This window comes from Pipistrellus hanaki, assembly GCF_964339955.1.
Source record: "Pipistrellus hanaki genome assembly, chromosome: 5".
Classification (NCBI taxonomy): Eukaryota; Metazoa; Chordata; class Mammalia; order Chiroptera; family Vespertilionidae; genus Pipistrellus; species Pipistrellus hanaki.
The window spans coordinates 53457062-53474350 of NC_140507.1; the positions used below are offsets into that span (position 1 = coordinate 53457062).

Sequence of the window (17289 nt, forward strand, 5' to 3'; positions counted from 1 at the left end):
TTTTCAACGAACGCCAAACGAAAACTACAAAACAGATCAAAAAACTTTTTTTACTGATTAACAGCTGAATAGCCAACTATCAAATAACAAAATGTGTTTTACATTTGTACTACGTCTGCAAACTAAAAATTCAACTGAAGCCATATATGTGTGAAACCCGCAATTACTTAGCTGCCGACCCAATATAAAGCCAGCAACCAGAACTCCGTAATGACCAGTGGCTATGATGGCCAGTGAATTGGCATATTAAGGTGGGGCTCTCTGGCCAACCTCCTATAGCCCCTCCCCCACTGCCACTGGCCCCAATTGGCTCCTCCACCCCATTTGGGAGCATGGCTGGCCGGCCCACTGTCCACAGACCCTCCCCATATCTGGCCCCACCCCAGTAGGCCTCTCTACCCCAATTGGGGACCAGGCCTCCCAGCCAATTGCCCACAGCGTCTCCCCCAGGCCAGCCCACCCTAATTGGGCCTGATCGGGGTCAGGCCAACAGACCCCACTCATGCACAAATTCCTGCACTGGGCCTCTAGTAACAAATATAATTGTGAAAGACTTTGAAATGTTGTGACTTACCAAAGAAAAATGGCATCGATAGTCTTGCTGGGCACAGAGTTGTCACAAACCTCAATTTGTGAAAAGTGCAATATTTGTGAAATTAGGTATGACTGTATTCATTTATTATTTCTGATGTTCCTCTCTTTTTTCTATGTCTCTATAGTATGTGTTTCTAAATATGTAGTTTAAACAAAGTATTCAATGCCAGATAAAATGTGACAACTTGCTCTATAAGTAATATGGAGAACAACCATTGATTTGCGGCTGCTTCTCTCAGAACAGTCCCAAGGCTGCTATCTCAGGGAAATCATCACTGTTGCCATTATGCACTGCACATGGCCTTTTAAAATGTATAATTTGTATTTATGGTGCTTTAAAATGCGGCAGTCGTAATGCAATGTAAAATAACTTTAATTAGTATATTTATTCTTTTTCCACTTTAGTCTTTTAAAAAAATAATAAACTCCCAGTGAACTTTTATCCTGTAAATGCCCTGATATGACATATTTGAACTTAGCATGAACTTTCACATGAACTTTTAGTTATCCTCTGAGAAGTATAACAGATGGAAATTAGGCAGATTTTTAAAATATTTTCAGATGCTGTACTTTGACATGTTTAACAGAGACAGCAAGGCCAGCTATCTCCGTCCAGTGTTTACTTTGCTGACTGTATGGTACTGTAGTCTGTTTCATTATATTATATGCCTGAATTAAGAGGTTTGGGTTATGTATTTTTGTGTGGCTTCTTGATTTTAAACCTTGATACTTGTACATACATTTAAAAACCTGGGTCATAAAATGTAAGAAACTCTAAGAGCTTTATTGAACCTATTGCAATAATATTGTTTCAAATCATTGATATACCAGGGCCTTTTAAGGTTCATTTCAGGTTGTAGCATCTGAATCAGATATGTTTTTCACTTTGAATGGTTTGCAGCTAGGAATTCAGTTCAAAATGCATGGGGTTTCTGAACGGTCACTTGAGAAAGGAAGAGGAAAAGTAATTGAGCACCACTGTTCTACCAGTACTGCCATGGTGTGAGATGGGCTCCTGATAGGTATTTCACCTACAGCTCTCTTCTGAGGTAGTGTGTATGTTCCTTTTACAGTAGAGGAAAGGGAGGCGGAGAGGTTGAGTAATTTGCCTGAGAGCACACAGCTAAACGGGGATTTAAATCTAGGTCTCCCAGATTTTCCAATGCTTGCTCCTTCAACAATTTTGTGCTCCCAGAAACAAAATGGTTGTTTGATCAAATAGATACTAAAGCTAAAAGTGTGACAAAGCTATAATAATCCTTGTTTTGACAATGTAAAGTTTTCTTTATTATTGGTTGCACAAATATTGTTAAATAAGTTAGATTTAAAAACTCTCAGAATGCTTTCAGGGATAGGAAGATAGTGACTATTAGATTTTTGCTTCTCTTGAAAATTACCTATTGTCTGCAAAATTATGATATATCTTATCACATTTTCCAAATAATGCAGGCATGTATATTATTTATCCACTGATATACATCTTCTTGCTTAGAATCAATTCTTATTAACACCCACTTTGTTTTCATACCATGATTTTACTCATCCTGAGTAGTGTTTTAGATGTTACTTTGTTCAGAGAGATGATGGTATGGATATAGACATGTAAAGTGGCACACAACCACATTATGAGATGAGAATGTCAACTATGTTAAGCTGTAATTAGCCCAACTTCTCTGACGCTTCACTGAGTAATGACAATTTTATTGATGAGGCTAATAAAGATCTTTTCATTTCACAAGGATGAGTTCAAAAGCTTAAAAGGCCAGTTGTGATCTTGTCAATGATGTAATTTAAATAGGTAGCAAGTTAAAATAAGTTTCATGTCTTGGTTTAGGGGAATTTCTAATATTCTCCATTCTTTAAATTTTGAGTTAATTTAAAAAACACAACCGTGTATTAAAAATAATGAACAGATTTTGTACTAAAAAAAGTGATCCTGATTTTCTCTTTAATGTTTAGGTGTTGAAGGTGGAGCAGTGCGGGTCCAAGGAGCAAAGGGGTCACTTCCTTCTTCCTTTTACAAGGTCTTTTCTCTTGTGTGATTTTGTTACCTGCTTTGAATTCAGGGAGGAGGCACATTAATTTCCCTCTGTGCAATAGATAGGAGATTTAATTAGGCATAAAGTATTAATTTCCTGTAGAAAGTAGGCAGAAATATGGGAAGGGGAGGACAAGCCCACAGACCATCTTTGATTTCTTGATATTGGTAAGATTAATTGGTATATTTATATTCCAAAACTTATGCTATGGCAATTCCTTAAATTTAGGGTAATTATTATTTATATGAAATTACAGGTGTATATGATAGTACCACAATTACAAAGCACCATAAAGAAGGACCAGAGGATAGGTTTTGAAGTATTAAGACAAAGAACATATATCTGTATGACATTAAAAATAATGTTACTATTTTACATGTGATATGTTCATGGCAGAAAACAAAATTTAGGCCAATGTGCTTTTTTTTAGGCTGTTGCTTTAACAAGGGCTCTGAAGGCTATGAAGTGATGCTCTGTCTAAAAGTAAAGCATCCGTTTTCTAAAAAAAACAAACAAGTTTTTAAAATGGATTTGTTATTTATAATCTACAAATATTCTAGTTAGGACTTTTTTATTGCAAGAGACAAACTAGAATAAGCAAAAATGTGTGACAGTCACATACAAATATAAACACATATTTAGATATTTCGATTATATTAATTTAACATTAGAAATATTTCTTCATGATTAAATACTTTCAACATTATTTCAAAAGTGCTTCATAGCATTCCATTATTGGCATATGTCATGGTTTTACTTAATCATTACATCCTTGTTGGACATTTAGATTGTTTCCAATGGAGTATTTCTAAATTCTTGTCCCAAGTAGAAGAAAAAGTTTGATTGGAAGCTTAAATAGCACAATTAAAGCCACAAAAAATATTTTTCTAAATTCAGAAATCAAGGTCAAATATAGTTGTAATTAATTATTTAGTTAATTTAGTTAGTAGAATGTTTAAATAACTTAGTGAATTCAGTGTTGACTCAAAAGTAGTTTTTAAAGGACATATTTCTTACAATGAACTGTAAGTCTCAGTTTGCTCTTGAGTTGTTGTTCTTTAGTTTTTGTCATTTGGTAATCAGGATGTGCCTTCACAGTTGGGCCAGTTTCTTCCATAATTTAGCCAGTACTTATAGGATCTATGCTAATTTTTGCAGTTAGAGCTTTGAGTTTCTTGAAACTCTGCCATATCTTCATAAAAAATAAAGCCACAATTGTGATTAAAACAGTTTTTATATATTTTTCTAACTTTTTACAGTGAAATTACATTTTTATTATAACCTTACCTCCCACCATTTATTTTTTAAATATATTTTTATTGATTTTAGGGAGGAAGAGAGAAAAAGTGAGAGATAGAAACATCAATGATGAGAGAGAATCATTGATTGGCTGCCTTCTGATGTCCCACACTGGGGATTGAGCCTGCAACCTGGGCATGTGCCCTTGCCAGTAATCAAACTGTGACCTCCTGGTTCAAAGGTCAATGCTCAACCACTGAGCCACACTGGCCGGGCTCCACCATTAATTTTTAAAGCTTCCACTTTACCTCTATGAAAGTTATTATTTCATTTAAGAAAATGCAACTTTAAATGTACTTGGAACTGAAAAGATAATTTCTGATCAGTAGTTATATGGTCCATTCTAGGGCATATTAGTATTGACATAGATGATACTGTTGTTTACAGTTGTAACCTTATGTCATCAGGTAAGCGCTTCTTATCACGATGGTTTCAGAGCAACTGCTGTCTGCCCAATTGGAGGGCCAAAAGCAACTGAAAAGGGAAGGAGAACAGCTGAGAGTATTTTGAAAAGGTTTGTACGTGAAACAAAAAGATGTGTTTTCTAGTCCAACTAAATTTAAAGCATGGCAGTGACCAAGTTATTTAACAGGAATCATTAAAATCGTATTATGGTCACTTAACATTTCCCCTGAAAGTATTTATATGTTCATTCAGCACATATGCAGTAAGCAGCAGGTACAAATAAGCCCTGGACCAACCATTTTACAGCTTAGTATAACAGATACCTAGAAACAGGTATTAGAAAAGTTTTATGGATGCTAAATTCTACTAGAAAACATACTTTTTCCCCCTTAACCTAAAGATTATGTTTAGAAAGTTAACATAATGCACACAGGCAATAGAGTCAGAAACAATTGACCTTTTCACAGGTCATATCGTACCTACAAGTGTTTGGTGTCAGGAAATAACTTCGTTTGTCCCAGAGAGTTCTCTTTTCTTAAAAAACAAAAACAAAAAAATCCATATAAAGAAACTTAATTTAGCAACTTTTATAAAATTTTCTAATGCCTGAATCAAATAATTCACATCCTGTCCACAGGAGTAAAGCTCCCTACTATGCTATGCGTTTAAAGTATGTTATTGAGTTAATCAAGAGAATCTGGGTTAAACATTCAAACCCCCATCAGTAAAAATAAGTATTGGTGATAGATATAAAAAGGCAAATTAGTGCTAATTTCTTTTTTAATGAGAAGAAACTCATATAACCTTATTTCAATTCTTTATCAACAGTGATGATCATAAAATATTTTAAGGTGAAAAAAATTACATAAACAGGAAAAATGAATGAAAATAGCCCATAATCCCATCATTTGATAAAGGATCAAAGTGTTTATTAAGTTAAAGACAACTACAATTTGAATTTTTAATTCTCTACATTGTCTGTGAATGAATGAATGAATTCTCTCTTTCAACTAACATTTGAATCACTTACTGCATGCCAATCATTTCTGGACCCTGACTATATAGTTGTGAGCAGACAGGGTGGCTATCCTCATGGAGTTTAGTATGTGGATAAACACTAAACTAATATCTGACAAATAAAGATTTGAAAAGTACTTTGAATAAATAGTAAAGAGTGTTATAAAAAAGAATAATAAGACAACATAATTTAAATTTAGCAGGTAAGGAAGGCTTTACTAAGTGATATTTAAACAGATAAACCTAAAGGATAAGTACCTTTTTAGGATCTTAAATAAAGCAATGAAAATATAGTTACATATCACGATATCTGACACATTATTCAGTAAATATTGCTGAATGAATGACTATTCCAAATGTCTTAAGACAAAGCAAACATTAAAACAAAGAAAGCATCAAACAAGTTGTCAAAAGTCAAGTCAAAATCATAGTTCTATAAGTGAACATAAATGTTATAAATTGCTCAATCAAAAGATAGTCTCTTAGCCCAAGTAGGGTAGCTCAGTGATTGAACGTCAACCTACAATCCAGAAAGTCATGGATTCATTCCCAGTCAGGGAACATGCTCAGATTGCAGGCTTCATCCCCAGGAAGGAGTGTTCAGGTGGCAGCTGGTCAGTGATTTTCTCTCATCATTGATGTTTCTATTTCTCTCTTCCTTCCTCTCTCTGAAACCAATAAAAATATATTTTTAAATGGTAGTCTCTTAGAATCCATTGAAATCAATATTCAACTAAGTGTTATAATGCACATTGAAATAAAAACAATTGAAAAAAGTAAAAAAATATCAGAATAGGCAAGAAACAAGAAAAAGAGTAAGGAGGTAAAAAAGGAAGAGGAGAATGAGAAAGAAAAAAAGGGATTTGATAGTGATAGTAAAGTAAAATTAAAATAGCATAAAATGTATCATACACAATAAAATTCATGTAGATGTGCTAAATAATATGGCATTGAGACATTTAGGTCAGAACTGCTAGGTACATTAATAAAAGTGGAGAGAAATACAATTGCTGTGGAAGACTTTAACAGATCTTAGTATTTATCAAGTTAATTTAAAAAGAACACAGAGTATTAGGATAATATAATAGTATTGAACTAATAGCTACAGGTAGAACATTCTCCCCCAACAGACAAGTATGCACCTTGTTTCCAGGCATCCTCAAGGCCACCTTAATCCACTTCAGAAAGTAGACATTTTGCAGATCACAGCCTTTGACCCCATGTAATACAACAGATTAATAATAAAACTTGAAGCAATTGAACGCTAATCCCTCAGAAACTTAAAAAATACTTGCACCTGTAATTATTGGGTCAAAGAGAAAACTCTTCAATTTTAGACTGTTGAGAAAATTAGGACATTGAGGCCATAACATACCAAATGCTGTGATTTGAAGCTAACGCTAATAATATTCAGGAATGACGTAATACCCCCAAATGCCCTAAATTGCTCCAGTCCTTCAACTATAATTGTTGAACATTCAAAATGGGTGATTTTTATCAAAAACCAAAAACTAAAGGAATGTTGGAGTTAATGTACCATAAATTCATGATTTTTTTTTTTCGGTCACATATACTTTGCTGCAGGACTCGTCTTATGTTTGAAAAAGCTGGCTTAGAAGATTATAGTAAAGTTCACGTACAAATTTTAGGATCTGAAGAAACATATGGAGCACAAGCTAAAGCAAATTTAAATGGAGTAAGTAGAACAGCCCATATTTCTTAAGTTCCAATGTAAGTGAATGGTTTGTAATATTCTTAATCACTTACAGATGAAAGTATTTATTGTAAAGACTGACCTAAGGTTTAATGGGTTGTGAACTTTGGGTTACTTCAATTTTATAGTATCTATTTTTTAAAATCTATGTTATACAACAAGCTGGTTATTCAGTTTGAATTTTCTATTTGCCTACTGCAAAACTCGCCCTATTTTTCTTTCTTATCATTTTATATTTGAGTTACGTGTAGGCTTTTGGATGTCACAAATACGGTTTTCTTCAAAAGTGTTTAGAGAACTATGAAATTTAAATTTCTAACTTCTGATGAGTACTTAATACATATGTTGTTCTTTAGCAGCCAAAACAGAAATGACATTTATTTCATTCTTTTTTTAATATATATTTTTTATTAAATTATTATTTTTGTATGTATACCAATGCCCCCCCTCCCGTACATACCCTCCCTCCCCAGAGTTTTGTGTCCATTGGTTGTACTTATATGCATGTATACAAGTCCTTCGGTTGATCTCTTATCTCCCCCAGATCTCCCCAAATTTATTTAATTCTTACAGGAAATTCTCTAGAAAGGTATAAGAGACTCAGAATTGTTTTTTGGCAGACATTAAAAAATTCAATATATAATATATGTCAAATCTATTGTGATCACCTTTAAAAATCAATTTCATTAATCTACTTCACGGCATTTTGAGATTATTTTTAAAATATGAATTCTTATCAATGTCTCATTAAATTCTGGATAATTAATTTGACTTTATCCGAATAGTTTTTTTTCTCTATCATATATTTAATTCTAACAACATTATTATGGGTGTATCTTATATAACTTTCTACTTACATCTTTAACCATTTTGAATAATTCTTAGGAATTTTAAGCCTCAACAGCCATAATCATAAAGGTTTGGCCATTTTATTATTCTGGATTATTTGTAGATTTTTTTTGGCCATTTGTTGTTGCTTTCACTTAAGCGTTAATCAAAGATGGAAAAATGTATGGGAAAGAACAGTAACAATCACACCAATTGAAAGGTTAATATGTGCCAGGCACCGTTCTAAATTCTTTATTGTGGTCACAGCTATCACAACAACCCTTTTAGGTACATGTTGATATTTCCATTTCTAAATGTGGAAACTCAGGCACAGAAAGGTTGAGTAATTTGCTTGTGATTAGAGTGCTAAAGAGGAGGAACAGGACCCCATTTTGACCCCCCTACAGTCCCCTAGCATTTGCACTTTTAACCCTAGGAGCAAGAGTTTCTTTCCAATGTAGAGTTTCTTTCCAATGTTCCTTTGTAACTGAATTATTAAGGCTTGAGTAATTATAACAAGATAATTCATTATATTTTAGAAAAGAAAAATAATATTTTTATATATTGGTCTTAGGTATATTAAATAATTCAAGTATTTGTGTCAGAGCTTTATTAAGACTCTTTCCAGTTTAGGAATTTTCTCTTCTGTATAAAACAGGGAGCTCAACAAAACATTGGGTAAATATTTTATTTTGGAGAAAGAATTGTTGGTTGCATAAGTTTTGCAGCCTGTTTTCATTTTGTTGTATAAAACCCCCAAATGCCAAGAACTCCTGTGTTTTATTTTGTAGACTAGTGTGTGGTAAGGTCAGGATATAAATTTAGGGGCTATTTAGAATTATATGAGAAATTTTAGATGCTTGATAAAACTCAGAAACAAGAACCAGGTGTCAAAGTGTAGATATTTTATTGTACGCAGAAATGTGTGCTCTATTAGTTGCTAGGTGATTTAATTGCCAAATTTTTTAATTGCCATATTTAATTGACTGAATAAGATTGAGTGAATGTAGAACATAAAATAAAAGGTTTTTGTGAAAGCCAACTTTAGTCTGTTGTTTGAAAGGGACTCTTCATTAAAGCTTGCTTGAAAACAGTACATAATGTCTATTTTTCACAATGTGCCCATGGACCTGTATTTATCATAGTCACATAATTAAATGGTCAGATTCATTAATTTGGTTTTAGAGGGAGAGATTGACAGTACATATAATGGAAAAAGTAGAAGGTAATTATTGGTCTTATTAAAATAATTATAGCTCATATTTGTACTTGAATAAGTGTTTCACATCTAATGCCACATTATTTTATATTGCTGACTCTATGAAGTAGTTAGAAAGCTGATAGAATCTTCATTTTACTGGAAAGGAAAATAAAATTATAGAGACATGTATTGATAATTAAGGACAAGCAGATCTTCAGAATAAGAAGCAGAACTAGACCTTAGAATTTCACTCTTTCCAGTGAATTTCTAAATCACCACACATTTCAAAGAAGGTGATGCTGAATTCTTAAAATTTTTAAATGACATTTTTATTTATATACTTTATAGTTAATTCTGTTTCCAAGTAGGATAATTGATTAATGCTATGAACTACCCAAATATTATAGGTCATCTTTGATGTAAATATTCTTCAGGAGCTATAGTAATTTTACACATATAATTTAATATCATCTGTCATATGAAAAAGTAATGGGCATTGCCCTGGCTAGTGAGGCTCAGTAGGTTGGAGCATCATTCAGGTTGTGGGTTTGATTCCCAGTTGGGGTATATATGAGAGGCAACTGATACATGTTTCTCTCTTGAATCAATGTTTCTTTCTCTTTAAAATCAATAAAAAACATATCCTCATGTGAGGATTAAAAAAACAACTAAGAAACTATCACCCTTTTAAGAAAAAATGTAATGAGCATCAATTAAATAAAAGAAAGCATAAATGGAAAAAACAACAACGGCATTTTACAAATACAATTTTAGGGAATTTCCAACCTATCTTTACTATGTGTCAAGTTAAGTTCCTAAGATAAAATAATTATTATTAATATATAGGGGACTAAGAGTTTTATCATCTATCTTTAATAAGATGTTTATTTTGTGAACATGTAGATATGACATAAACTTAAAATAATAAATTTCTTATAGTAAACATGCATACCAGAAATATTTATATAGCCCAGAAAAAAAAAATCTCTTATGGTCTGCAAATACAGATTGTGCCTTATTTTGACCTCTGCAGTTGTTCATTTCTACTCTTTGTCAACAGGGTCCTCGAGAAGTAGTTCTTTGGCTTTCGGTACATCATAAAGAGAAGAAGGCACTGGAAATTTTTTCAAGAGAAATTGCACCAGCAGGCACTGGGATGGGTAAGCATATATATGCTTATAGTTGCAGTTCTGAGTATCCCTTACTTTCTAATCACCATCATCAATTATAATATTCATTAATTAGACTTCTGAATATGCATAATAGTGGATTTAGGTGATGATCTCAGTCAAAGCAACCTGGTAAAGTTTATTATAGGTTTACTGTGCCTATGTCACCACCCCATCCTGGGTTCCAGTTTCCCTACATTAGGATCCTTTTTCCCTCTGGCATGGACTCCTCTGGTGCCTTCTGAACAGGTACCGTGCTGCCCTGTGCCACTCCACCCCCAGCCCCAACACACAGGGCCCTTTCCCTCGGTGCCCTGGATTTTCCCTCACAGCTGAAATTGACCTGCCACCTCCGCAGGACAGGGCCTCTCAAGGAGTTAGATTTCTAATCCAGTGAACTTATCCTATCATGGGGATGTAACTTTTGAAAGGCCATGAATTCCCACATTGCACATATGGAGAAATGTGGCTTAGGGAGGGAAGTAGGTAAAATGAGAGAAGGCAGATGCCCTCCTTTGACTCCTAAGTAGAGAAGTAAAATTTTCTAGTAATATTAGTGTCATGGGAAGAGTTCTGTTACTTTTCCACTATCATCCTTTTCCTCTACCCACAACAAGAAATGGAGGGTGAAATTGAATATTGGCAATGCAAGACTTACATTTTAAAATTAATACAAAACAAAAGTGAATAAGTGGGACTACCTTAAACAAAACTACTTCTGCACAGCAAAACAACCAACCAATAATATGAGAAGGCAACCTATGAAATGGGAAATCTTTACAAACCATAAATCTTATAAGGGGCTAAGGAACTTATACAATGAACAGCAAAAATAAAAAATAAAAATAAAATCTAATTTAAAAATAGGCTGGGGAATAGACATTTTTTCCAAAGAAAACATACAAATGGCCAAAAAGTACATGAAAAAATTGCTGAATATCACTCATCATGAAGAAAATGCAAATCAAACCACAGTAAGTTGTCACCTCACACTTGTTAGAATTATCTAAAAAAGAGAGAAAATGAAATAAATGCTCCTCAAGAAAGGAGATTGGGAGAAGGAGAGAGACAAAGACAGACAAAAAGCAAGAAAAGGAAGGCGGGGAGAAAAAAGTAGAAGGATTGGGTAAAAAATGTGAACATATTTAAGCTGCAAAGTAATACACATGAGCAAAATGCAAAGTGATCTCAATGAAATATTTGTACAGAATATATATATAATCTAAGAGACTTTATTTCTCAGACTGCATATTGCTCATCACTTTACTTTTTAGTCATAATTTGGAATTGCAGTTTTGAACATATGAACTGCATAGACTGATACTCTCTCTAGTTCCATTCATCTTCAGGTTTGAGAGACATAAAATCCATAATGTGTTTCACTATTTTTTTTAGTTTGTGATGCAGCTAAAAAACATTTTCTAAATGATACTGAATTTGGGAAGGAGTTTAGGGATTCTGGGTACTATTAAATATCCTCATTCTAGGACAAATTTTTTGTTACGGTTTCTTCTAATGGTACAATCACAGCACAGAGGCACAGCGTGGAGCAGCTTGACGCAGTTTTACATCCTGCATAATGAGTTGCCAGCTTTCTGCTTTCGGTCAGTATCTGTGCTTTTGCTGCTCCAAGCCCCACTTCCCCAGGAATACAGTCCCACATTGCAGATTGCAGCACCCCAGGTTCTTGATCTCAAACAGAACTCAAGCTAGTTTAAATAGAAAGAGACTTATTGAAAGTTATTAGGTATCTCCCAGAATCTTAGGAGAACCATAGAACCAGTTTGGATACTACTCAGTCAACACACACACACACACACACACACACACAGATTGATTCTGCTGTATCAGGGAGGTAGGTTCTGTGTGTCAGAGTCCACCTTAGTTGTCTCCAAAGAACACAGGGCTCTACCACCCTGTACTCCAGCAGATACCAACTCCCTGCATGCAATGCCCACCTCTCATTGGTCATTCCTCACCCAAGTCCTGATGAGAAGCCTTTGCTTCCCGGGAACTTAGGCCACATGCCAGCACCTTAGCTACAAGAAGACTGGGAAATGTTGGAGTTAGAATGGGTGAGGGTGAGTCGACCTGCAGGATTGGCCACAGTTCCCTGCTTTCTTACAATTTCATTGTGAGACTTTAGGCAAGGTGCTTACCCCTCTCTAACTATCAATAATTCGTTTTCCTAATACCTAACATGAGGATTTTGGGTCTCACGGGTTCCAAGAGTCTTTACAGTAATGCAAATCTGCATCTGCACTAGTTACAATTCTGGCTTCCAGTGATGGAATACTTATAATAACTAGTGAAAGTAAGTCAAAGGGATTTATTGACTCAGAACTTAATTGTCGGAAGAACAGGGATGAACCTGGCATTAGCAGTGTCTGTCTGTCTGTCTGTCTGTCTCAGTTGGCCTCTCACTGTCTCCCCTCTCTGCTTTGTGTAAACACCAGCTTCTCCATGAAGCTAGAGCAGCAGCTCCTGACCACTCCAAAGCTCATATCTGAGATCAGAGAGGAAAATAGTTCTTTCCCAGACTCAGTTTTGAAGGTCTCAAGAAGGACTCTTTCAGGAAAGCTTGGCTTATGTGCTTTCTCTTGTGGGCAGAGGCGTGGAGCAAGAATTTAAACTCTTGGCCGGCGAGTTTGACATGTTTGCCGAGTCTTTAACCAGAGAAGGGGTCCCATAGGTGTGGCCACAAGAGAATTGGTTTGAGCAGTCAGCCACTCCAGTCTGTGACCAGTGCAGATTCTAAGATGTGGGGTTTGTTCATTTGTTTTCAGGCTTTCATTTTGTTAATATCAATGTTGTGGAGGATTTAGGAGATGATACAAGCACCATATAAATTGAGCAACTGCAATCAGTGAGTTCAAAATTTCATTATAGAGATAAAGCAAATAAGAGGCATATGAAGATTTTACCATAACAAACAATATAATCCTTTCAGGGAAAGATTTTAAATCTAAAAGCAGCTGAATTGGAACTTGAAAGGATGCAGTGGTTTAATAGTTTTGCCAGGCATTTTTCCCCCAAATTATATTCCCAGACCAAATCATATTTGGCTTGAAAGATTATTGGTAAAATATAACATTAATATTTTTTTCTTGAACTTTTGGCCTTCCTTTTTTTTTTCAGATGTTGACTGTGTTGGTATATAACATACAGTGGAAAGTACATTATTATACTGAAATGTATTTTGTCTTTAGCAATCAATATGATTTTATACTTTATCAACATAACTTGTATAACAGGGAGAAAATCTACCATTTTCTCCTTGAATCAAAGAATAGGTGGCTCATCTTAAAATTTATGTGGAATGCAGATAGCGTTTTGAATATTTGGTTCCATTGTATTGGCAATTAGATCATAGGAAATGTGTGAAAAGTTCCAGCTGATCAATGTGATGGTCTTTGGTTCATCGAACAAATGAACTTCCTGGTTTTATTATCTGAAGCACATGCATATTAAGTAGAGAAAACTAATTGCAGTAAATCCTGGCAGTAATCTGGATATTTCAATAATGTCTCATTGTTATTTCTGATTTACTTGTAACACTGTTACGTAAGGGTCTTATTTTTAAATTGTTTTAGTCTTGTTGGCCTCTCTCTCTGATGATTAATTTAGAATGATTAAATCAGATTGTGTTTAATTATATTTTGTACTTACGTGTCACGTCAAAGCTCTTAAGTGTATTTTGTGCCTTTTTTTCTCGTGGGCAATCCATGTAGATGTACCAGTAAGTGGTTTGTGCATATTCTGATTAATTTTTCTTTCTTCAAATTTCTATTGCAATAGACAATGAGCATTTTATACTCCTTACTTTCTTGGCTATAAAGACCAGCTTCTCTACAAAGCTGGAGCAACAGCCTCTGACAGCTCCAAGGCTCACACCCAAACCACCCTGCCATCAGAGAGGAAAGAGCTCCTCATTCCCGGACTCTTTTGAAAGCCCAAAAAGACAACCTGACCACCCTATTTAAGATTGCCTAAACATATCCTGTCCCCCTTCCCTGCTTTATTTTTCTTGAGGGAGCTCATCTCTATATGACCTACTTTTTAAAAATTGAATTACAATTGACATACAATATTATATTAATGTTAGGTTTACAACATAGTCATTAGACATTTACATAGCTTTCAAAGTGATCACTGATCACTCCTTGCTTTCTAAAATAGGATATATGCTTATGTTCAACGAACGCATGAATGAACTAGGTGCAGAGAACAGCAATTCCAATAAATGCAATGTAACTAATGACTATCTAAGTTGTGCATTTATGCTTCTTTTTTCATTGTAGGACAGACTACAGTTGTTTAGGAGGCTGAATTTACAGGGCTGAACTGGATTTAGAAATAAGGGAGGGGTGTCAAGGATCATTCTGGGATCTGGCTGGGACCCCTGGGTGGGTGATGGTTACCACTCACAGGAGAAGAGACAATGGGGGAAGAAGTAGGTGTGGGCGCTATCCAGTAGGGTGCCACTGTGGAGACATCAATATATAGATACTAATTTCATATCAACGTGCAACGGTTTACTAAAGAGACTCCTTCCAAATAGGCTTAGAAAAATCTGCCAGAGGCTTTTAAAACTTCAAGGAAAGAAAGTATTAAAAAAGGATACAATAGCCATGGTGTCACATGCTACAAAGAGGTCATATAAGATAAAAACAAAACCAAAAGTTCCCATTTGATTTTGCAGTAAGGATGCTACTGATGACCTTGGCAAAAACACTTTCAGACAAGTGGCTGGGGCTGAATCTAGATGCAGCAATTTGAAGAATATCTTGCTTTTATTATGAGAAAAGTAGTTGGTGTGAATAAATAGCTCTTTCGTATGAAAATGTTATGCTTGAATATGGAGTTGAGTAAAGATAAAGAGAGGGCCAAAACCGGTTTGGCTCAGTGGATAGAGCATCGGTCTGGGGACTGAAAGGTCCCAGGTTCGATTCCGGTCAAGGGCATGTAAATTAATACCTTAATTGCGGGCACATCCCCAGTAGGGGGTGTGCAGGATGCAGCTGGTCGATGTTTCTCTCTCATTGACGTTTCTAGCTCTCTATAACTCTCCCTTCCTCTCTGTGGAAAATTAATAAAATATATATATTTTTAAAAAAGATAAAGAGAGGACTGTCACAACTGAAGTAGCACTTCTCCTAGTCACTCTCTCATCTGTTACCCTCCTTCTTTTTATCAACCACTGGCTGCAATTACATTATTTATTGGTCATGTCTTTACTGTCTGTATCTCCCATCTAACATGTAAACTCTCCAAGGAGGACGAGTGATCGTTACCATTCACTATCAACTCTCCAGTACCAAGAGTCTCACCTGGCTCATAGGGGATGCTCAATACATTTATGTTCAATGAAGGCATGAATGAACTAGGTACAAAAGACAGCAAAGTAGAACTGGGTGAATGTATCACTCAGCCAAACCCTCACTTAAAGGGAACCAAATGGGTACCTTGAAATACTTTTTTTCCTTTGTCATTATTTGAATGCATAATTTTAAGTCCTTATTCTTTAATATGATAGCTAATTCTTATAATAAAATAATCTTGTATAGTGCATTATTCTGATATGAATTAGCAAATTTTTCTTAAGATGAGAGTCAAGATTCTAGAAAAAAAAGCAGAAATGGATGTTGAACAAATATATATATATAAAATCAGTGCCAAGTTTGCATAGACCATAACTAGCTTATGTATATTTTTAGTGGTTGATAATACTGTAAATATTAATTTGACACTTTTATTTTGCTTTATTTCTATGTCTTTTATTTGTGAACAATCATAAAATCTCATGTGGCCCAGATAGCCAGGAGTATGCAATGGGGATTTACTGTTAGGAATTTAAGCAGAATTCAATAACTGTAAAGTATTTCTCTAATAGGAAAAGAATAAGACAAACCCTCTCTTGACCTTAAAATGACCGGAGTTTGACACCAAAATGACAGCTGGTTAAAGCAGCTTGACATTTCAAAGTGCTTAAGTATATATAAATATTATGATCAATCTCATAAGTATGTTGGAAAACACTTTAAGAAAGGTCCTTGGTTTAACAGTTTGCTATATCTTGGTTTTATCCTCTGAATTTAGAAGAAATAGGATAATTAAAGACATGTAGTTGAACTCAACAGAACCAAGATCAGAGGTTAATACTGTGAATGCATATTACCATGTTGTGCATAAACCTCTTACTCAGATCCTTGTAGTTTGATGACATGACAGATACCGCTCCAAATTAACTTTGTGTCAATAGTAATAGCATGTAGAAAATCCATCACTAAAATTTTGTTTTGCCACTTCCTTTTCTGTAACAGACCATGTTGGGGCAGAGGGAACTCTCAGAAATCAAAGTAGGTCATGGACAGGTCATTTCTATACTCTGGTCTCATAGGAGTCAAAGGGCATATCTACTATCAAGCCTCTACTCCTGAAAATTCTCTTGACTTTATTTTTTAAACTTCATTCAAGCTACTGCTTATCCTAAACATGTATCACTCAGAAGGACTAAACCAGGCTCAGTTTTGAAGGTCCCAAGAAGGGCTCTTTCAGGCAATCTTGGCTTGTGTGCCTGCCCTTGTGGGCAGGGGAATAGTTCTGTGCAGCTCTCTGTGGGCAAGAAAAACTTGGGATGACCCAAGTGAAAAGAATAGGAAGCAAGATTAATAAACAAAAGTCACAGTGATGAAGTTTGTTATTAAACAGAACAGATTTAAATTATCGGCCGCACAGAGTTCAAGCTTTCCCATGAGGCTTGCAACATTTCTAAAAGGCATTAACATCAATTAGTGAAGAATTAATTCAGGAACGTGGAGGTTGAGTGGGGACATGTCCTCTGCGTGTGAGTGTAGATCTGGGGAGCAGAGAAAAAGCTGTGCCAGTCTCCCTCAGGTGCGTGGTTGGCGTAGATTGAGGTTGATGATTTTATTTCTGATTTTTTTTTACTTAAATATTTTTTATTTATTTCAGAGAGGAAAGGAGATGGAGAGAGAGATAGAAACATCAATAATGAAAGAG

At 35.0% G+C, this 17289-nt stretch overlaps 1 protein-coding gene across 2 annotated transcripts in view; it reads left to right on the forward strand.

Annotated features, from left to right (window-relative positions):
- LOC311622912 (uncharacterized protein) overlaps positions 1 to 17289 on the forward strand; it is a 78662-nt gene that overhangs the window by 27954 nt on the left and 33419 nt on the right. For both annotated transcript variants that reach the window (XM_084884419.1, XM_084884420.1), the window contains 4 exons: positions 2554 to 2618; positions 4340 to 4446; positions 6939 to 7050; positions 10158 to 10257. In XM_084884419.1, coding sequence (XP_084740545.1) covers positions 2554 to 2618; positions 4340 to 4446; positions 6939 to 7050; positions 10158 to 10257 — 384 coding nt within the window. The remainder of the gene's footprint in view (positions 1 to 2553; positions 2619 to 4339; positions 4447 to 6938; positions 7051 to 10157; positions 10258 to 17289) is intronic.